The following is a 23632-nucleotide window of genomic DNA, read 5'->3' as shown; positions in this document are numbered from 1 at the left end:
AAGAGTCTCAGTAGGAGCTCTGCTCCACAAGTAGGGCCTAGTGTCAGAGGCCCAGGAGGGGAGCAGGGAGTAGGCTCCGTTCTACAGAAGGGATCCTAGGGGTACGGCGAGTGCAGGAAGGCACCCGTACGCCCCGCATCTGTCAGAAGACAGAGGGATCGTAGGCCGCAAGAAGGGGACCGGCCCCTAGCCCAGTCATGTACTTCAAGTCCTGGCTGGAAAAACCGGAGGCTCCTGGCTTATATAGCCAGTTGCCGAATCCTCATTCTAATCCCTATAAGGGTCAAGCAGGTCTGTGAACTCCGACGGACAGGAGGGACTTCAGAGCACCCGAGCGGGATTGAGAGTGGGAAGCGCAGGGCAGGAGGGAGAAAGACCCAGCGTGAAGACGGTCTAGCTAGGAACACGGGAAAGTGGGGTTATGCCAGGTACTGCTGATCTACCTGAGGAAGTGCTGAACCCCTGCCTGGTGAACGCAGCGCGACGTGGGAGGCCGACAACTGTACAGTGCACCAGAGGAACCCTCATAAGAACTGTGAGTAAAAACTCAGATGACTGCACCGCACTGCCTCTGTCCATTCTTTAATCTGCGCCATCATTCCCTCCTTGCATTACAACGCCCAGCGCAACCTGCACGTTCTACACTGCCCTGGAGCTAGCTCTACCTGTGGAGAGCCACAACATCCCTGCTGCAGTAACACCAGCTCCAGAGGACTGCTCCGCAGCGGCGGCACCTTTTAGCCGCAATCCACAGCTGGCGTCACGAACAATCCCAAAAACCCCATATAAAAGTTCCCCCCTCTTGCACTGACCGCCCTGGGTCACGGACCGGGCCAGCCACCATGATACTCCCCTACTGGCATACACAGGGGCCTGACTGCCGAGTACCCCACGGCCCTGGGGGCGCGTCATATTAACAGTAGCAGTGAGTCACCTGACTTAATTTTGCTCAAGATTACGTGATAAAAATTGATATTAAACAATAATAATGAGCAAATGAGCAGAATTAAGTTCGGCCGGTTGGTTCGGCCCGGCACAACAGTCACGGTCTTTAATGTGGCCCCTTGAGAAAATTAATTACCCACCCCTGCTTTAGACTAATGTTAAATTAAAAAAAAGAATACAAATGATGAATTAGTGCACAGTGTTTTCTGATTCACATTTTCATAATTATATATGTGATAATGATATTAATACACAATAAGCAAATATATTAAAGGGGTTGTCCGGCCATAGGCTACAAGTCTGCAGTTACTCTATGTGACTGCAGACTTGTGAATTCTCACTGTGTACTGTGAGGATTCTTCGGTGACGGTGCTGGGAGCAGGCTAGTGCGTGACCACAATTATGTGATTTGTATACATGCAGTCACGTGCCGACTAGATGGGCGCAGCCTTGCTCAATGCAAGTGTATTGTATAAGGGCGAACACAGTCTAGTCGTAATGTAGCCGGAAGTACGCAAATCGCATACCTGCGGTCACGCGTCCACCTGCTACCGGTGCTGGCACCAGAGAATTCTCACAGCGCGCATTGAGGATCCACAAGTCTGCAGTCACATAGAGTAACTGCAGACTTGTAGCCTAAGGTCGGGCAGCGGCTTTAATGTTTTTACAAGGAGGATTGTCATGGGGAAGAGTTTGTACCAAGTTTATTTTTTATTTCCTGTCTATAGGATAAGGGCTAACTTATTGATTGCTGGAAGCCCCACAAAAATGAGGGCTTTGTAAATCACTGTCTAAATGGAACAGCAGTTGAGCATGTTCTCTTCCACTGCACTCATTGTCCATGAGACTGCAGAGACAGCACAGTACAGTACTATTGGATGGCCCAATTCAAAATATCTATCCTCTTGAAAACAAGATTTTATAGAGGATTTGTTGACGAAGTGACATGGCCTCCAGGAACAGGCGGACCTGCTGGACTTAATGTACAAGAATCAGTCTGTTGGCCTCTTGGCAACAGGAATGTCAGTGACAGATTACAGGCATATCCGCCACAAGTATTTGAGAGGAAAACAGCATTTGTTGACCATAACAACCAATCAGACCTAAGCTTTGATTTCTTAAAACAGTTCTGGAGAAATGAAAGCCCCACTGTAATTGGCTGCAATAGGAAAGTTTTACTTTTTGGCCAGCGTCACACCAGTGTATGGCATCCGATGTGAGAGCATTGGATGTGATATTCTAATTACGGCTCAACACACATTCAGCTTTCTCTTTAGGCCGTGTTCACATTATGTTTCTCCCACCTGTCTGTGACTGCGTCGCAGGTTGTATCTAAAAACCCTCCCCCAAAAAAGAAAACTGGACTTGGATATGCCATAGATGGAGCCATAGATTTCAGTTATCAAACGGAGTCCAAAATTTGCAACTTTGGCTTTAGGCCACGGCCCCACTATCAGTATTTGGTCAGTATTCGGTCAGTGTTTTTTCTCAGGGGTGGGAGCCAAAAGCAGGTGAGGAACAATCAGAGTAATGGTATAATAGTAACAAGTCACCAATTCTGCATTTATCACCCACTCCTGGTTTTGGCTCCCACTCCTGAGAAAAAATACTGACCAAATACTGATAGTGGGGCTGTAGCCTTATAGTTCAAATCTATGGTTCTGTCTCAGGCACGTCCAAACCTCATTTTTTGGGGGTCCTGAACGTGCGGCAGAGATGTGAGGATAACACATACATACATATTGCTCCTGTCTGAGTTCACATATCACGGCTATTACTTGTATCATGTTGAGTCATATTTCGACAGAACATTTCTTGAAAAATGTCACATTTCCATAATAGCATTTTATTGGCAGCTCTTACACCCCAGGGTTAAACTCATCACCCACTGAGGAAATACCAGCTGAAGCTTCATGCAGTTAAGATCCACACCAAAATTAATGGATTAGATTGGGAATAAAACACACACTTGGACGGACAATTAAAGAATCAATTACAGCATGTAACTTGGAGCTCACACAACATACTGACTGAGGGCTTTACCTACTGACAATGCCAGTATTACACTCTGCACAACAAGGCATGCAAGGTTTGGATGGTTTTACGCTAATTTTGTTCCCATGCAGGTGTAGTCTACAGCATTAGTCCTTACTCAAGCAATCCTCTGTATATGCATATGATTAACGTTTCGGCCACCACTCGGGCCTTCTTCAGAAACAGATTGCAAAAAGCAATCCTCATCGCAGCACCATACGTTTATCTCCTAGCGCTGTCTTTTCTGTTGTCTATTTGATTTTTGCAATTCGATTCTGAAGTAGGCCCAAGTTTTGGCCAAAACGTTAATCCTATGCATATACAAGAGGATTGCTATTCCATAATAAAGCCTGAATTAATTTTGGGTGACATGTTCCCCCATCAAACAGTTAGCCACATAAATTCCAGCGAGTTTTCTCTGTAAGGTTGCATTTACGTATCCACGTTGCATGGTCCATGTACGAACCGTTATCTCTGGACTATATGCCTATGAGGCTGTTGAGTTTGGGTAAGGAGACCCGTAGGTGTTCTGGAAATCACAGAAATTGTTTCTGCTGGTATAAGTCATCCATAAAGTAGCCACATTTTAGCGTCCATGTCAAGTTTGCAAGTCTTAACCTACCTCCAGGTCTTCCCCCAGCATGGTTCTACAGAACCAAAATTAGATTAACATCAGGTTCTATAGTTATTTAAGTTGAATCTGTCACACATTTTCACATTACAAACTGCATTTTTTATTAAATACATCTTAGACCTGAAGAAGCTGGGGTATATACTTTGAAAATCCATGTCAGAATGGCTGAATAATCCTGTTATTAAAATGAGACTTTAAAGAGTCCAGCTAAAGAGTGAGAGAGCTCATGAGTCTAAGTGTATTGAATCTCTGCCCAGCAACCCAGCCTGACTGACAGCTGTTGCTTGTACTGAGCCGTGTGAGATCTCAGCAGGGAGGAGGGACACTGCGGAGTTGTCTATTAGGATAAGTTGGCGGAGACTGCGTTTAAACTATAATAAGGCATTATACAGCCATTCTGGCAAGGGTTTTCAAAGTAAGTACACCATCAGACCTCAGATCTATTTAATAATGTATGCGGTCTATATTGTGATATCTGGCAAAATAGAATTGTGGGAGGTTTAGGTGCTGTGGGCATAATATAAATGTTTAAATTTAGTCTTAGTTAAAATAATTTCTAGTGTTTGTAACGTCGAAATTACTATTAAACATATTACATGGGTCTAAAGGTAGAGTAGGTTCATGGCACTCGGTTTGCTAGAAGAGTCCAATAATTCTTTCCATTATATAAGGTGAACACTCAACTATTAATTCATGGCTGTTACAGGATGAACCTAAACCCTGTGGTTAACCCTGAATCTCATTGTTGTGAGAGCCTCAAATTACTGATAAATGTTAGTTGAATCCGCTGCGGATGAATAAAGCATTGTACCTTCATCCCCCTCTGATAGATACTCTGCATCACTGAGAATCTCAGGTACATTGGCTTTACGTACTGTGTAATTCAAGTAAACATAAGTAAATGGAAGATAGATATGCAGTAATGAGATGCACAGGAAATTCATTTTCTTAATTTTGTCCAGTGTACCATAATAATAGACAAGACAGGTTGTAATATCCAATGTGACCATAGACATGTGTAGCTGTTGGATGAAAACGATCACCCCTGATGCCTCATCATAGTGTGTTCTTCTTGGTATATGTTATTTTGGAGGGCAGGGGAGCTACCATTGCCACTGTTCTAGGGGAGAAAGGGTCGGACAGGTTCCCGACGCAGAAATAAAATCTGAGGACTGACCGCTCTATCCACCAATAAAAATCTAACGTCTGTGCCTAACCAATGACTAACTAATGTCTTTCTGGTTGATTTGGGGTCGTTAGGTCACATGTAGAATAAATGTTTATAATGTAGAGTATCAACAGGAAAATAAAAATTTCACTATAACTTGAATGGGTACCTTACCATACCAAAAGAAGGAATATATAGATTTAAAAGGATAACTAAATACAGTACAGACCAAAAGTTTGGACACACCTTCTCATTTAAATTTTTTTCTGTATTTTCATGACTTTGAAAACTGTACATTCACACTGAAGGCATCAGAACTATGAATTAACACATGTGGAATTATATACTTAACAAAAAAGTGTGAAACAACTGAAAATATGTCTTATATTCTAGGTTCTTCAAAGTAGCCACCTTTTCCTTTGATGACTGCTTTGCACACTCTTGGCATTCTCTTGATGAGCTTCAAGAGGTAGTCACCGGAAATGGTTTTCACTTCACAGGTGTGCCCTGTCAGGTTTAATAAGTGGGATTTCTTGCCTTATAAATGGGGTTGGGACCATCAGTTGTGTTGTGCAGAAGTCTGGTGGATACACAGCTGATAGTCCTACTGAATAGACTGTTAGAATTTGTATTATGGCAAGAAAAAAGCAGCTAAGTAAAGAAAAACGAGTGGCCATCATTACTTTAAGAAATGAAGGTCAGTCAGTGCGAAAAATTGGGCAAACTTTGAAAGTGTCCCCAAGTGCAGTTGCAAAAACCATCAAGCGCTACAAAGAAACTGGCTCACATGAGGACCACCCCAGGAAAGGAAGACCAAGAGTCACCTCTGCTTCTGAGGATAAGTTTATCCGAGTCACCAGCCTCAGAAATCGCAGGTTAACAGCAGCTCAGATTAGAGACCAGGTCAATGCCACACAGAGTTCTAGCAGCAGACACATCTCTACAACAACTGTTAAGAGGAGACTTTGTGCAGCAGGCCTTCATGGTAAAATGGCTGCTAGAAAACCACTGCTAAGGACAGGCAACAAGCAGAAGAACACAAGGAATGGACATTAGGTGGAAATCTGTCCCTTGGTCTGATGAGTCAAAATTCCAAACACCGTGTCTTTGTGCGACGCAGAAAAGGTGAACGGATGGACTCTACATGCCTGGTTCCCACCGTGAAGCATGGAGGAGGAGGTGTGATGGTGTTGGGGTGCTTTGCTGGTGACACTGTTGGGCATTTATTCAAAATTGAAGGCATACTGGACCAGCATGGCTACCACAGCATCTTGCAGCGGCATGCTATTTCATCTGGTTTGCGTTTAGTTGGACCATCATTTATTTTTCAACAGGACAATGACCCCAAACACACCTCCAGGCTGTGTAAGGGCTATTTGACCAAGAAGTAGAGTGATGGGGTGCTACGCCAGATGACCTGGCCTCCACAGTCACCAGACCTGAACCCAATCGAGAAGGTTTGGGGTGAGCTGGACCGCAGAGTGAAGGCAAAAGGGCCAACAAGTGCTAAGCATCTCTGGGAACTCCTTCAAGATTGTTGGAAGACCATTTCCGATGACTGCCTCTTGAAGCTCAGCAAGAGTGTGCAAAGCAGTCATCAAAGCAAAGGTGGCTACTTTGAAGAACCTAGAATATAAGACATATTTTCAGTTGTTTCACACTTTTTTGCTAAGTATATAATTCCACATGTGTTAATTCATAGTTTTGATGCCTTCAGTGTGAATGTTCAATTTTCATAGTCATGAAAATACAGAAAAATCTTTAAATGAGAAGGTGTGTCCAAACTTTTGGTCTGTACTGTATATCTTACTTAATCTTATCTTGCTTCCCTTTCTCCTAAAGTCCATGCTGAAGTGGCTGTTTTAGCTGCCTAGTTCATTCATTCAGATTAGCTGTTTTGACCTGCAGGTGTAGCAAATATCTATACTTCCGTATGAGGCTTCCCTTCCAAATGCTCATACAGGAAGACTGGTAGTAAATGGTGCCTGAGCATGGTAGAAGGGAACAGAGACGCTCAGACAGATATTTGCTAGGCCTGCAGTTCAAAACAGCTATTTGAAGTGAATGAACTAGGCTGCTTAAATAAACCTTTCTGCGTGGAGTTTGGGAGAAAAGGAAGAAAGATAAGGTAATGAAATGTATTACAAAGGTTTATAACTTTGCAAAGACTGATCAATAATTAAATAAAAAAAAGGTTTAATTACCCCTTAAAGGGATTGTTCCATTATCATATTCATATTTATTTATGAAAAACATTGTATTTTTTACACTTTTTAAATTATCTCCTATTAAAAAAATTGTATGCGCGGTATACTTTTATTCTATTGTCACAATTTGCACCCTGCTGTGAAAGAACAATCCTCCGCCTGGCCAGAGTAGTATATACAGACCAGCCAGGATGGAATAATCTCATTTTACTGCTGTGCACCTGGCTATCGTGACAGAATTATTGCCCCTTTTCGCCCATCTGTCTTATGTCACGGTAACAGCACAAAGTATTAAAATTAGGTTCCTCCAGTCTGGCCAGCTTTTTAAACACTACCCTGGGCGGGAAGAAACATTATACTTTTACAGCTTAGCGTAGACAGTGATAGGAGAATTTCGATTTACTGCACATTCCCGGCCACTTAGAGAAAGTTGCAAACACAGAACCACTAGGCAGGCAATATTAAAGGGAATCTGTCAGAAAGTTTTTGCTACCTCAGCTGAGAGCAGCCTTATGTAGGAAAAGAGACCCTGAATACATCGATGTATCACTTAGTTTACTGGGTGCAGCCGTTCTGATAATATCAGAACTTTTAGATTTAGGAATACAGCAGAGCTGAGGAAGTTAACCCCTCCCACACCTGACTCTGTATATACACTGTCCATAGATAGTGAGCTGCCTATCACATGAGGGGTGTGTCAGACTAGCATTCATAGCAAAACCCTGCTGACATATTCCCTTTAATAACTCTAAATATGAATCATGAATATCTTTAGAGCCGGATTTTTATATATTTTTAATAGGAGTAAATTTAAAAATGTCAAAAATACATTTTTTGTTTTAAATAAATATAAACATAATGGTGGCATAACCCCTTTATCTAATTTAAAAGTTTTTTCTCAACTAGGCAAGTTATCACCTATCCAACTCTTGGTTGAAAACTTGTTGATTTCTGGGGGTCAAACCACTATGCCCCTCACCAATCACAAGAACAGGTCTCTAAAATGCCCCACTAAAATAGAGAAGTGGACACGCTGTATTGTCTATGGAACTGCTGGAGATAGCAGAATACATCACTCCGCAGTCCAGTAGCCAATGAACGTAGAGGTAGCACGCGTGTACGGCCACAACTCGATTCTAAAATGCATTTCAGAGTCCCGTTCTCAATAGCGGTTGGGGTCCCAGATTAAATCTCCAGTGAACTTGCTCAAACTGGGAAAAACCCTTTATAAGAGTTATTTGGCCTTTCTCCAGTAATGTTATTTCAGACAATTTCATAACATGATAAATTAACCATAACTTTGGTTCCTGCAGTAATGACATTATGTTTAGGATTTGCATGACCGCTGCAGCCAATCAGCAGTGATCAGCTGCAGGGTCAAAAAGGACCACCAAAGTGGCATCCTAGGAATGGCAGAGAATGTGAAAGATGACTTAGAACTATTCTATTACTTTATTACATTGCCTGCTGTTAACCAAATTTTAGAAAGAATTATTTAAATGATCTGGCACCCAAAGCTTTTAAGCCCCATGAAATGTATGGTACTGTTATTTATACGCCATACCTTAGGGCATTTTTAATGAGATACGTATGGGATGGTTATATGTGCACTGTAGGAAAGTTATTGGTCTACTTATGGCACTGAATAATATGATATGACTGTACATATATTGTATGATCGGGGTGGAGACGTGGAGGGCCAATAGACAGGGTCCAACAGGGTCCAAATCTCTCCGCTCAGTCTTCTGATTTTGCCCTTATTTTGTAACTCTGTGCAGTAGTATCAGGATTTCAGGAATATTGGATTCAGATCTAAAGAAATTTTACTGGATAATAATGGAGGCAAAAAGTTAAAAGCTGAAGCTCTTCATAGCACTGGTGATGACACAGAAAAAAGGAAGGATATACGTTGTTCCCATACCTTCATCATCTGACATGTCCAGGACCTCGTTCATTGTTTCCGGAACATTCATTTTATGCTTTTCAGTTACCATCTGTTGGATTAAAAAAAAAAAAAAAAAAAGAAACTATCACTTCCTATGTTAAGTTTAGTATCCACCAAGCCAAGTATGATAACATAGTTGGAAAAAGCAGCGAGATGATGTGTTGTGTGTGTGGCGGCTTTCATGCCAAGAGAAGAGCAATCCCTGGAGGTGATAAAAGATTTACGATGTGCTCCAAACTCTGAAGCCTCAACACATGGAATACAAGCACAGATATCTGGATTCATACATAGGCCTAAAGGAAGGTCACTGCTTGTAGAGGTGCTCCTGAGGGCAGAATGTCCAGCAGATAGGGAGCAGGTTGTATGGAGCAGTGGTCACAAGTTGGAAGAAGCCAAACAGAAACCATCAAGTGAGAGTGGATCCTGCCGGCTGGAGGTTAGCGAAAAAAGGGGGCAGCGGGATGAGAGTAATGCATGTCTGCAAGATCAGACTACACACAGGGTTTACTTGTGGTCTGCAACCATGAAGACATATAAGTCTGCACAGCTGTAGAACAAAAGATTAGGAGTATAAAAAAGTTCATGATGTTAACTTTATGAAACATCTTTTAGATCTGAAGCGCACAATAAAATAAGTAACTGAACATCACTAGTTCTGCATATTGTGCATTTAGACATCTCACTTGTGACGGTGGCACATCCAATCCTAAGGTTTAGAGCTGCAGTTTTGTTGCTATGTGTAAGGTAACATTGGTGGAACCTGCAGGCATTGTCCTTAAAGGCAATCTGTCAGCACAGAATGACTGTTCAAAATGAGCACAGGCGCTCGGTGCTTCACGGCAGTGCCAATCATTTATATACACCTTCCAACCTGCTTGTTTTCCATCACAGAGCAGCGGGAGTTCGTTTGAACAGTCATTCTGTCCTGACACAGTCCTTTCAAAGAGAATCTGTCGGTATGATCTACCCTTCTAAGCCATCTACATGGGCATGTAGGTCATAGGAAGGTGAATAAAACAGATGTCTTATCCAGAGAAATCCACAATTTCCTTGTAATATGAATGAGCTGTTCCAGGCTATGGGCCGGACCCTGATCTCCCAGAGAATCTACCTCCTGAACTTATTTTTAATAAAAAGAGGTGTTACCAGTGTGAGACATGTAACTAACGCAGAACAGCAGAACTGAACTTTGTCTCAATACAAACACACTTGCTGTAGCTCTCATAGATCTGCTCTATTTCAACACTATTGCACCACTGTTTGCCTGAAGCTGAGAGGAACTTGCAGATATGTCAGAAATAATCACACACAGCTCTGCAGTGAGATCAGGAGAGCTGAGAGCAGCCATTACACATTACACTGGTAACACTGGGAACCATTATACATCACACTGGTAACACTGGGAACTATTACACATCACACTGGTAACACTGGGAACCATTATACATCACACTGGGAACACTGGGAACCATTACATATCACACTGGTAACACTGGGAACCAGTACACATCACACTGGCAACACTGGGAACCATTACACATCACACTGGTAACACTGGGAACCATTACACATCACACTAGGAACCATTACACATCACACTGGTAACATTGGGAACCATTACACATCACACGGGTAACACTGGGAACCATTACACATCACACTGGTAACATTGGGAACCATTACACATCACACTGGTAACACTGGGAACAATTACACATCACACTGGTAACACTGGGAACCATTACACATCACACTGGTAACACTGGGAACCATTACACATCACACTGGTAACACTGGGAACCATTACACATCACACTGGGAACACTGGGAACCATTACACATCACACTGGTAACCATTATACATCACACTGGGAACACTGGGAACCATTACACATCAAACTGGTAACACTGGGAACCATTACACATCACACTGGTAACACTGGGAACCAGTACACATCACACTGGCAACACTGGGAACCATTACACATCACACTGGGAACCATTACACATCACACGGGTAACACTGGTAACCATTACACATCACACGGGTAACACTGGGAACCATTACACATCACACGGGTAACACTGGGAACCATTACACATCACACGGGTAACACTGGGAACCATTACACATCACACTGGTAACACTGGGAACCATTACACATCACACTGGTAACACTGGGAACCATTACACATCACACTGGTAACACTGGGAACCATTACACATCACACTGGTAACACTGGGAACCATTACACATCACACTGGTAACACTGGGAACCATTACACATCACACTGGTAACACTGGGAACCATTACACATCACACTGGTAACACTGGGAACCATTACACATCACACTGGTAACACTGGGAACCATTACACATCACACTGGTAACACTGGTAACCATTATACATCACACTGGTAACACTGGGAACCATTACACATAACACTGGTAACCATTACACATCATACTAATAACACTGTTAACCATTACACATCACACTGGTAACACTGGTAACCATTATACATCACACTGGTAACACTGTGGAACCATTACACATCACACTGGTAACACTGGGACACATTACACATCACACTGGTAACACTGGTAACCATTACACATCACACTGGTAACACTGGGAACCATTACACGTCACACTGGTAACACTGGGAACCATTACACATCACACTGGTAACACTGGGAACAATTACACATCACACTGGTAACCATTACACATCACACTGGTAACACTGGTAACCATTACACATCACACTGGTAACACTGGGAACCATTACACATCACACTGGTAACACTGGGAACCATTACACATCACACTGGTAACACTGGTAACCATTATACATCACACTGGTAACACTGGGAACCATTACACATTACACTGTTAACCATTACACATCACACTGGTAACACTGGTAACCATTATACATCACACTGGTAACACTGTGGAACCATTACACATCACACTGGTAACACTGGGACACATTACACATCACACTGGTAACACTGGTAACCATTACACATCACACTGGTAACACTGGGAACCATTACACGTCACACTGGTAACACTGGGAACCATTACACATCACACTGGTAACACTGGGAACAATTACACATCACACTGGTAACCATTACACATCACACTGGTAACACTGGTAACCATTACACATCACACTGGTAACATTGGGAACCATTACACATCACACTGGTAACACTGGGAACCATTACACGTCACACTGGTAACACTGGGAACCATTACACGTCACACCTTTCATTTATAATAATCTCTGGAGGCAGATTCTCATGGAGATTAGTGTCCGGCCCATAGCCTGGAACAGCTCATTAACATTTAAGAATAACGTGGATTTCTCTGGAAAAACACATCAAATCGCAGATATCAGGGAACTTATTTATTCAGCTTCCTATGTCCCGCAGGCCCATATAGATGGCTTAGGAGGGTTGATCCTATTCTCTATAAGGGATCCACCTACAGCCCTTACATTAGGAATCTTTATAAGCCATCCAGTCATTAGATGGGTATTTGTATCTTCTAAAGAGATGACATATGCTAGCAGTGTATCATCGGACCTCCACCAATCACATGGGAGGTAAACTGCAGTACTCTGCAGTGGCCACTAAGCAGTGTATGGAGCTGCTCACATCCGGCCCCTGCTGGAGCAGATTTCGGCTGAATCGGTGAGCGTTCAGTATGCAGAATTCTCACTCATCTTATATTGGTGACCTATCCTATATCAATTGTGTAGTCTTGAACAACCCCATTTTGCCCAATCCTGAATGTCTGGCGCATTACAGTCACATACAATGTCACTGAAGAGCTGCCAGATTTTTTGACCTTATTTTGCAGCCAGCAGAACTGAGCGCTGATTTAATGAGATTGGTATTTCCAGCCAATGAGCTTTGATGTATTGTCATAATAAATGTGTAAATCTATATATCCAAATATAATCTAATGCAAAAGTTAAAACAGTAAAATGCTTTCATGTTGATTGCAACTTTAATAAGAGATTTAATTATCTGGCTGCTAATCTCCTCAATCATTGTGGGCCGTGGTACTCATCTCTCAGCCACAGATTTGGCTCGTCAGTAGAGCACAACGTGTCATCACCTGCTTATTGTCAATGCTGGGAGAATGTAGTTACTGGACATATTCACATCAATCAAAAAGTGTTTCCTGTAAATCTACGCAGAAATACAGAATTCTACTTTTTTTTTTACGCCTTCATCAAAGGTTGGTGCATTGCAAGGGACACCCAAATCTAAGGCTATGTTCACACATTGTGTTTTTTTCAGCGTTTTTTTTTTTGCAGCAAAACCTGATCTCTTGGCAGGAGGTTTGTTCAGGATTTTTCTTGTTTTTTTGCTGCGTTTTTTCACTGTCCTTTTGTCTCTTTTATGCATGTACATAAAGTTCAGTGAAAAATAAAATCTCATTCAGGTTTTGGCAAAAAAAAATGCTGAATAAACGCTGAATAACCTGACACCTGGGTTTTTGGTGCGTTCTTTCAGCGTTTTTTTCACCACTCATTACTTCCAATGGGTGAAAAAACGCTAAAAAAATGCTGAAAGAAGTGACGTGCTCTATTCTGCAAAAAACATGCAAGGCACAAAATCCTGATCAAATAAAAAACAAGCTGAGTGCATGAGATTTCTGGAATCTCATAGACTTTGCTGGTACTGTAAATCGCAGCTGAGAAACATAAAAAAAAACGCTGAAAAAACGCAATGTGTGAACATAGCCTAACTCTACAATATCCATAAAATACCACTTCCAGAGTACTTTATCTTAGAACTCTATATTTTTCTGTTCCCTTGCTTTTAATCCTAGCAATGAAAGCTCAAATTGAGATTTTTCAATTCCTATACTCAATGGGTCATATACTTTTAAACTCTGAAACTACCAGAACAGGGGAAGACACAGTCAGAAGAAGGCCCCTGTGCATCCAAAATATATAAGTTCTTTGCAGTCCAATTGCTCTTCATAATGCACAATTCCACAGATTTTGGGGGTGCAGGTGCACAGGTTGCACCACTGGTTTGTTTGCCCTTGTGTTAGGACAGGTGCAGACGGCAGTATAATCAGTCCGAGTGTGGTCTGACAAAACACTGAATCACATCCGGGCCAATGTTATTCTATGGGCCGTGCACATGGCCGACTTTTTCCTCAGACAGTGTCTGTCACGCTATTGCCAGGGACAATGGGCACCTACCCTGTCCCTCGAGCTAGGGGAACCCTAGACTATCCCTGTCCCCCTGGATTACTCCTGATGGTGGAGATGCCAGAGTCTCATACCTTGCTATGCTCCTATAACAATACTTATCTGTTCCCTACCTTACCCAAGGAGGTATGGGATGGAAGTGTATAGGATAACACAAACTAGACAGACAGGGGAAAAAGACAGGTATAAAAGAAAACTACAATCATACAAATACACTCACAAAACAACTGAGTGGGAACAGGTGAGGTGTAGGTGGGACAAACCAAATGGGAGAGGATAGGGAGAAAAACACCTGCTACTAACACTGAACTTTTCCTTCAACTCCAAACCAGGAAGTAGAAAAATATCACTGGCAAAGAAGGAAGCCAGGAGGTGGGTTTTTAGGCAGAGAGTAACAAATTCAGAACAGCTGATACAAAGAAAGAGAGTTACTGGAGTCCAACTAAGCAGTGTAACCCTTGCAGCAACAGAGCAATGAAAGCCAGAACTACTAATAGGATGGTGAAGCCATTCTAACTACCGCAGGTGTATGAGTCACCGGACGCTGACCCCACTCTGTTGCGGTATCCCTATAACACTGTCTGTCCGAAGAAAAAAATCGCTGCATGACTGTGTTTGATCCGATATTCCGATAGCACTTTGGCGTGCAAGTCAATGAGTGCATGGAAATCATCAAACTGCACTCCGATGACATCTGAGTGCAGTCCTATTTCCAGAGACTGACACAATGGAGAAGATGGAGAAATTGTGTTCTCCATCTTCTCTTCATGTGAGAGAACTGGATCACGCAATGATCACGCTATGATCAAACTCTAGTCAGAGTTTGATCTGAGTGTCATTTGTATGATCGACCCGATTCCCTTGGATGAGAGAATGTACATCCGTCTACACGAGCCCATAGCGTGTGCATCGACACATTCTACTGACAAGGGAAAAGTAACACCCTCTTGGTAATTTATTCATACAAGAGGCAACAGCATTACAAAAAGTTCTAAAAAATAAGCTGTAGACTTGTTATTTCATGATGAATGTAGTGTTTTCGTATAACAGGCGAGCTGATGGCTCCTTTTTACACTGGATGTGAAGGAAGTGATGACTGGGACTTCTAGAGATCAGCTCGTTTCCATGTGACTCTTTCCTTATAAAGAAGTTGTCCAAACTAGTCAAACCCGTAACAGAATATATTATCACATTATTACTGACAGGAGCTGGTATTAGGAGCATTATAATTATATAGCTTTACTCACCACTGTAGTCAGAGTCTCTTCCGTCACCACCTTCAAAGTATCCACCACTGAAATGTAGCCCAATCTTCGAGCAATGGCGAGAGCGGTGTTACCATTCTAGAGGAAAAATAAAACAGCAACGCTTTGTATTAGTGTCAGAGGTAAGACACCGATAGCCTAAATGTGAGTAATTGTGACTGTCATTTTCTACATCCTTACACCCACACCAGACGCCTCCAGCTCACTTCTCCTGATCTACAACTTTCCCTGTGAAGTTTCTGCTCTGATGACTCTTTCCTGGCTCTCATCCACACATGAAATCAGCGCTGAGAGACAACATCCTGCATGCAATAAGCACAGAACATGTGTATAAGGCTGTGTGCCCACGATACGTTTTTTAAGAGTTTTTGCAGCGGCAATTCCGCTGCAGAAAGGCTTAAAAACCGCTTGATAGAAGGTCTGCCATGTTCCCCGATGATAATCCGCATGTGCTGTGCACATGCTGCGGAAATTTCCGCTGCGGATTATCATTGCGGAAAAAAACGCAGCACTACCAATTATTTTGCGGAAGCGCTGCGTTTTCGCCGCCATTGACTTGCATTGGAACACATGGAATCCGCATCACTGCATCTGTACATGAGAAATCCAAGCGTTTCAATGTGCGGATGGTACCCGGGTGTGGAGGACTGGAGACTCTCCTCTGGACCCGGGTACCATAGAACCTGTAAAAAAAAAGAATAAAATAAAAAAATAAATATTATACTTATCTTCCGATGGCCGCCGGTGTGCTCGTCTTCGCTTGCCCGCAGATCGCGGTGGACTGAAGGACCTGCGCTGACGTCATAGTCATGTGACGGCAGGTCCTTCAGTGTAGTGTACCGTGAGCTGCCGGCAGCCAGGATGGATCGAATCAAGACTCCGGGGGCCATCAGAAGGTAAGTATAATATTTATTTTTTTATTTTTTACCATTCTTTGAGGTCACACTATATAAATCCATGCCGGTTGCATGGATTTATATAGTGTGACCAAGTTGTCAAGCACTTTCCAAGTGATGCTAAAATCGCCTGGAAAGCGCTTGACAACCCGCATGCGGAAATGCATGTGAAGAACGCTTCACATCCGCATGTCCCTGGCAGGAAAAATGCATGTACAATCAGCATGTACAATCCGCATGTACAATCCGCATGTACAATCCGCATGTACAATCCGCATGCGTTTTTTCTGCCAGGGAGATGCAGAAATGCTCAGGAAAAAATCTGGAGCATTTCTGCATCGTGGGCACATAGCCTAAAGCTCTACTAAAGAACCACTAGAAAGCTGCAATGGTGACATAAAACGCTACTTTTCAGAGCAAATTTAGTAATTCCTGATAAACAAGCTGCTCTGTAACATAAGCTCCAGCATTTAAAGTAGACTCCTCAGCTCTCTCGACAGGTCTATTTTAGTAGATACTTGTATTCCTCATAAAACATCAATTCAGGAGTGTTTTATTCATAGAACTCTCTCCTCTAGTATTCCTCCTGAAAATATTTAATGAAACCCAATTGAAAAAATTATGTTCAGCACCAACTGCATGAGTTTATGAAAGAAAAAAACTCCCTAAAGGTGGACAAACCCATTGAGGCCAAATTTTGAACAATTTTTGTTTGTCCCTAGATTTATCAAGTATCAAAACAAAAAAACAAGATCTTGCATTTTCTGTATCAGTTTTCATTTTATCCATTTACATACTACCAAGATACTCTGCAGCTCTGTCACGGGTTTTCCGCGACAGAAAGGGGCCAGAATAATGCAGCATTTGATTTCCCATACTCCTGCACTTCACTATCATATTAAACAGTGCAGGTTTCTGCTAGCAGTGCGGGGGTTATACTGTTCAGTTGAGAACTTCTAGAACTTTCCAGCATTGATTATTTCAGCTGTTCAGTGTTGGCCACTCCCCTTTGTTATATATACTTGTCTCTGGCTGTCAGGGATGCCAGTGTTAGTTTTATACTGCCTGGTGTGGAGTTGGAGGTGTTTGTTGAAGAGGTGTTTGGAGTGTTGATTTAAAAACTTTTACTTGGTGATTTGTCTGTGTTCATATCCTCATCCTTTCATCCTTTCCTATTTGGTATTACCTTCCTTTATTTCCTGTTGGTCCACTCTGTTATTTGTGAGTACATATTTGTATGATTGGTATTTTCATTTATCCCTGTACATCTACCACTTGTTAGTCTGGTTGGTGTATTCTCATATATAACTACTCCCCACTTCCCTGGGTGTGGGAAGGGACAGATAAGGGCTGATTTAGGAGCTCAGCAAGTTATGTGGCCCTGGCATCTTCACCACTAGAAGTAATCCGGGGAGCAGGGATAGCTAGGGCGCCCCTAGGTTTAGGGATAGGGAAGGACCCCTATCCCCGGGATATCAAACTAGCGTTACGTGACCAGCTCAGTGCGTGGTGTCTTTTTAGCCATGGAGTCGTTTACGCACATATTTAAGAGTAATTCATATTTTGGGAAAAAGAGTTGGATTTTTTGTCATTAATAGCTGTTTAAAAACAGCATGTAAACAACAAGCGATCATTTGTGAGAAACCGTTTCCTATACTAGACCCAAGTTTTTGGGGGACTATTTCCAGTATCATGCTGAGTAGTTACTGAATAGCCACTTAGCAGCTACTTTAGAATGAGTCTCCATTTTTTAACTTCATGTTATTTTTTAGTCCAATATTCCATGCTGATTTATTTCCGAAAACATCTTCATGTTGATACAAGTCATTTTTTTATATACATCTCTAAATCCACTACAATGTTTTAGAGAAACAAAAGAAAGAAAAATAAGGTTTTGACCTGCTGTAGCTGTGTCTTTAGAGAGCGTACAGTACTGGCCACTGCCTAAGTATTGCGTCTAATGTAGCAGATATGGCAACTATGGGTAATGTTGTCCAAACTCCCTAGGATGAGTATATATGCAGCATGAGATACCATAAAACTTAACTTTTAATAAGATGTAATAAAAATACTCAATAATACAAGTAATTAGTATAAAAGCATTATAGAGTATAGAGCAGTATAAAAAATTAGGAAGATCTCACCCGTGTCTTTGGAAATCACCCATAGATAATGCCCTTTTGAGTATTTAGTGCCACTGCACTACTCAATTAATTTATTTTCAAATATACTTACCCATTGTCCCACTCTCCCCTGATGACGCCAATGCAATAAGGCCAAAATGCAAAGGGAATTTCTGGGGTTCATTAGTCATAGGGCGTCACTTGGGTACTGCCCTTGTAAGGACAGGAGTCCTGCACATGGGGCTTGACAGGGGATAATAGGGACAGAAATTTTCCTTTCCTCTTCCCACAGTATGGTGATCTCCAAAGACACGGGTTAGATCTTCCCAATTTTTTACACACACAATCATAAACAGGTCACATTAGATATAATAACAGGGGTCTTCAGAGAGGGTGTCCCGCCATCTTCTCCACCTTTACAGTTGGACGCACAACTGTTGCTTCATTCATTCTCTATGGTCTCGGCAGCTCCAAAGGAAATGAATGGAGTATCGAGCATGAGCACCACCGCTCCATTCTAGGAGGGATAAAAGTTCCCCATTCTGTCAATTGGTGCAGGTCCCAGCGGTCAGACCCCCACCAATTAACCAGTTGTCATCTATCCAGGGGATAGGTGATAACTGCTTTCACCAGTAAGACCCTTTAAGCAAAGCACAGAAAAAAACAAAATTAGTATTTAATGCATAGAGCGCCACTTAATAATAATAATAATAATAATATTCACTTACCACAGTGACTTCATTGGGGGAGGCACCATGCTGGAGTAACACGTTGATGATGTGGGTATGTCCTTGCTGAGCTGCCTGATGTAATGGAGTATATCCATTCTGGAGAAAAAACATAGCATGAGTCATCGTCAAGGGAAAATCTTCTCCCAAAGCAAGGAAAGCAAGTACAACATAGGAGCTCATATACTAATGACCTTAATATGATGAGTTTTATTGGTATAGACATTACAGATGTGAGTGATATAAGTGACATCTCTAACAACATAACTGCCTCTCTCAAAGAAAATCCTTACAACGGTAGGCTCCATAATATGGAACCATGGGAAGGTGCGTGTACTTTGTTATTTGCATGCAACCTTGGAATCCCCTTGAACTCTGCAGTCCAAGATTTCTTCTCCACCAACTACCTTGTATGTTACATTAGTAAATTGTGTTAAAAATTACAACCCACCTTGGTTTTGGCATTGACTTTGGCACCATGCTGCAGCAAGAAGTTCACCATTTTAATGTTCCCATAGTGGCTGGCTACATGCAGAGGAGTGTATCCCATCTGTAGAACAAAAGAAAAGACAGCTGATTACCTCCATTCATATCTGCATTTTTTTCTTCTACTGTGCTACATTCTTAGCCTTTAGGCGCACGTTCTTTGTTCACAACACTATGATGTGTCGCCCCCCCACAACCTTTGTACTATTTCCTCTAATGTCAATTGTTATTAAACTGGCCAATAAATATAGAGTAAAAAAAGAAAAGCATTATATTAAATAGTTTAATTATTAACCAGGTGAGTTTCCACAGTTTTATATAGTTTCCATGCCTTCAGCCACTCCAGATCTATATTATATCAACAATAGAAGCCAGGCAGTGCAGACACTTCCTCTATGAATGTGTTTTGAAGAAGTGACATGTCCTTTGTTCCCACAATACATCTTGATTTAAAAGGAACCTGTCAGGACATTTTTACTAATCAACATAAAAGGTATGACAGCAAGGGCGAGAGGACAACAATAAAAATGACATATGTCTTGTAAAAATCTGATGTTCCATAGCTGTGAAATCAATCTTTGAAGCCACATGAAAAGCAGTCTGGAGGTGCATTGGGGGCGTGATGATGTGCTCCAAGTGCAAAAACACGCCCCAAATGAACTTTCAGGATGATTTGCTTGTGTGTTCAAAGTTAGTTTTCGTAGCCTGGGCATACTGGATTACTACTAGACAGGTGCCATATTTATTGTTGTACTATAATTTGCAAAGCCAGGCCACTAGTTTGAGTAATACAATTGTCCTGACATGTTCCCTTTAATGGCTAAGACATGTGTCAGGCAATAAGCTATATCGAGCAATAAATAGGGAACCTTGACATGTATAATAAATGCCTAAGACTTGGACCTCAAAGTCTTTATTTACAATATATATGTATATATATACATATATATGTGCAAAAAAGAATAGAACAGCACCACAATCCCATACAACGGCTGCTAGGCTTTCCACACAAATATCCGATTGTTGTAGTATATAAAAAAAAAAAGATGTGGACTTTATTAAGCAGAAATGGCAACGTTTTGGTTCACAGAACCTTTCTCAAGCGAAGCTTTGCCTATGAACCCTACTTTAAAACTCATCAGCATGGCTCGGTGAGGCACGACTACATGGCAAGAGAGCAGCAGATGGAATGAAAGAAGATACCAAAAATATCATCCATGCAAATATTCAGCATTTTCCATGAATATTTCATATTTGTCTCACTCTATGAATGTATTCAGAAAAGAAGGAAACTAAGTCATTTTACATTTCCTTGACACAAAGGCTTTTGCAGTTTAGATAACAACTGAAACTAAATAATAATATGTTTATGAGGTTCTTAAAGGGTACCCAGCAGCTTCCCTAGGCACTGCCTCCATGTATTTATTGCTGTCTTTATACCCTTCATAACAAGCCATTTTTATAGTTTTATTGATTACTGCATATAGCAAAAAATTATTTTATAGCTTTGGTTGCGATATGCTAATTACTGGGTGACTAGTCGTGGGGGCATTGTCTTCTCCAGACTAGTCATCCCACTAATCTTTCCTGTGGGCATGCGTAACATGATTTGGAGGATGGCATCACTGCCGGTTCTTTGCAAATCTCTGCCTCCCTGACATTGCGCAGTAAGCTGGGTTTATGGGCCCCGGATTCATCGGCGCACTGATATTGCCAGGAAATCAGAGGTGACGTAGGATACAGCCAGCCACAACATGTGCAGAGCCACCGGTATTGTCTGGCTGAGTCCTGCGTCACTGCTGCCTCGTTGGTCAATGCACCAATGAAGCTGGGGTGCAAACAACCGGCTTCAGTGCGCATGGTCAGGGAGATTTGCAAACAACTCAAATATCATCTTACTCATGAACGTAAATATTTTTGAAGATGCCCCCATAAAAAGATTTTTGCATTGGACACATACACCTCCTATCATACACAGCACACAATAGATACCTTAGTTGTGCAGTCGGTGACTGTTCCATTGTTGAAGAGGACTTGGGCAACGCTGACTCTGTCCTCCTGAGCTGCCAAGTGTAGAGGCGTCAGTCCGCTCTAAAAATCATGTGAAATATCAGTATTTAGTATGACAACAACTGGTCCTTAAAGGGTTTATCCAAAAGTATTTTTTTTTTACTATGGGCCTAAAAACTAACAGGCAGGTTGTTGATACCTACCTGCCTGTTGTGTCCAGAGCCAATCTCTGCCGGCACCGAGTGGTCACAGACCACTCCTGCCGGCAAATCAGCGGCTTCTCTTCCGCTCTGCTTTGCGGGGAGCCAACTGTCAAACAGCATGACGTTGGCAGTCACGCACGTCGATAGAGCAGCCCAGAAGAGGAAGAGGAAGAAGCTGCTCTGTTGAAGTTGAGCAGCTGAATCACCAGCAAGTGCAGTCAATGACCGGGTAGAACAGGCAGGTAGTTAGTTAGCAACCACCTGCCTGTTAGTTTTTAAGCCCACAGTAAAAAAAAAATAGTCCTCGATAAATCCTTTAAAAAAATGTAGGAGTCCTTGGAGTCTATCCCAACCACTGCATTATCAGCCCTATTACAGATATATAGCAAAGCTAATGTATAGATATACTAGTTGGCAACAACGTCTTGGTCTAGGATTAACTTTTCATACGATGCAAATTTACATCCTGCCTGACGAAATAGGCTACAGAGATTAGGTGCTTCCAGGAGTTTTTCAGGTAGAGACAGGAGTTTATTCCCACTTTGTATCTTTCTACAGATTGTGTTAGTGTGACACCCCAGGGGTCTGGTTGCCACAGTGATAGAGATATTACGTCTGAGAGCAGGTGGGAGGTCTCTTGGTCAGGGATCCTATGCATGCCACACCTCCTGCCCAGTCCTGGGAGGGGAAGAACTTCCCCTAGATAAACCTAGGGCTGAGGCAGGGTTAGTGAGTAGAGAAGAAGTAGAGACAGAGAAAAGAAGCAAATATAGGAAGAAACAACAGGAGCCCTGTGGGAGCAGTGTTACAAAGAGTCAGGGGCTGGCAGCTGCAGAGCTCGCCCTGACTGAGAAGATTTCTTACCGGACCCGGAGTCCGAGGCTGTGGGGACTAACTCCTACCCAGCAGCAGAATCCGTCAGGCAGGGGATTTCAGGTCCTCTGGCCAAGAAACCCGAAGGCACGGTCACACGCATGGGACCAGCACCGCCGTCGTGGAGCGGAAGCTACTAGAAGGCCCCGAGTCACCGGCCATACGGGTGAGCACCACACGGTACACTCAGGGACGTGGGCTACTTATACTCGCTTCTAGCAAGGTAGCCAGAAGAGTACAGTCAGTTTGGGAGGCCTACAACTCCGCCTGGCCAGGGGAGATCCCATCTGCTCAAGGACTGACCAGGCCCCAATCGCTAGCCAGTACTCCGGGAGGGTCTATCTTTGTCACCAGTAAAGACCCTGAACTACACCGCATCGTCTCTGAGTGGTTCCTGCTACCCCCATCATCCACGTCGGCTGCCCTGAGGCCATACCCCTCCCGTTGGGGGTTATACCATCTACGCTGCACTATCCTACCACCGGCCTCAGCGGTCTGCCCTGCAGCGGCAGCTCCATAGCTGCATTCAACGGGTGGCGTAGTCGTCCTACATCTACTGCTAAAACATCGCCGCTCAGTTTGACTCCCTGGGCACGGACCGGGTCACTGCCACGAGACTACAACCCTCAAGAGATCCGGCTCCGGGTAAGCTCCCGCGTGCGCAACGCAGCGCGACACAGGCCCAGGGGCGCGTCAACTTTTGGCGTAGTCGGCAGGATCTCGTGCCCGCAACCACCGGGTACTGCGTGCCTGAAAAAGACTGTTCAAACTTACCTGTGGTGAAGATTCCCGCCATCCGGCGCCATCTTCCGCTTCCTTCCCGCCATCGGTGGAGTTTTCCCGCCATCCGGCGCCATCTTCAG

General features: G+C 42.8%; 1 protein-coding gene across 33 annotated transcripts in view; it reads right to left on the bottom strand.

Moving 5' to 3' along the window:
- ANK3 (ankyrin 3) overlaps nucleotides 1–23632 on the bottom strand; it is a 762832-nt gene that overhangs the window by 114765 nt on the left and 624435 nt on the right. For 22 of the 33 annotated variants that reach the window (XM_073685429.1, XM_073685434.1, XM_073685432.1 and 19 more), the window contains 6 exons: nucleotides 21676–21774; nucleotides 19649–19747; nucleotides 19198–19296; nucleotides 15433–15528; nucleotides 8910–8982; nucleotides 4425–4487 (listed from right to left, as the gene is read on the bottom strand). In XM_073685429.1, the coding sequence (XP_073541530.1) occupies nucleotides 4425–4487; nucleotides 8910–8982; nucleotides 15433–15528; nucleotides 19198–19296; nucleotides 19649–19747; nucleotides 21676–21774 (529 nt within the window). Of the gene's footprint in view, nucleotides 1–4424; nucleotides 4488–8909; nucleotides 8983–15432; nucleotides 15529–15630; nucleotides 15757–19197; nucleotides 19297–19648; nucleotides 19748–21675; nucleotides 21775–23632 lie in introns of those variants that run through there. The other 11 variants (XM_073685436.1, XM_073685433.1, XM_073685444.1 and 8 more) reach the window with 2 other exon arrangements.

Source organism: Phyllobates terribilis, unplaced genomic scaffold (genome assembly GCF_046119375.1).
Source record: "Phyllobates terribilis strain yellow unplaced genomic scaffold, ASM4611937v1 Scaffold_5__5_contigs__length_657084704, whole genome shotgun sequence".
NCBI lineage: Eukaryota > Metazoa > Chordata > Amphibia > Anura > Dendrobatidae > Phyllobates > Phyllobates terribilis.
The sequence above is the reverse complement of the archived record's forward strand: the minus strand, read 5'-3'. Positions and strand labels throughout refer to the sequence as shown.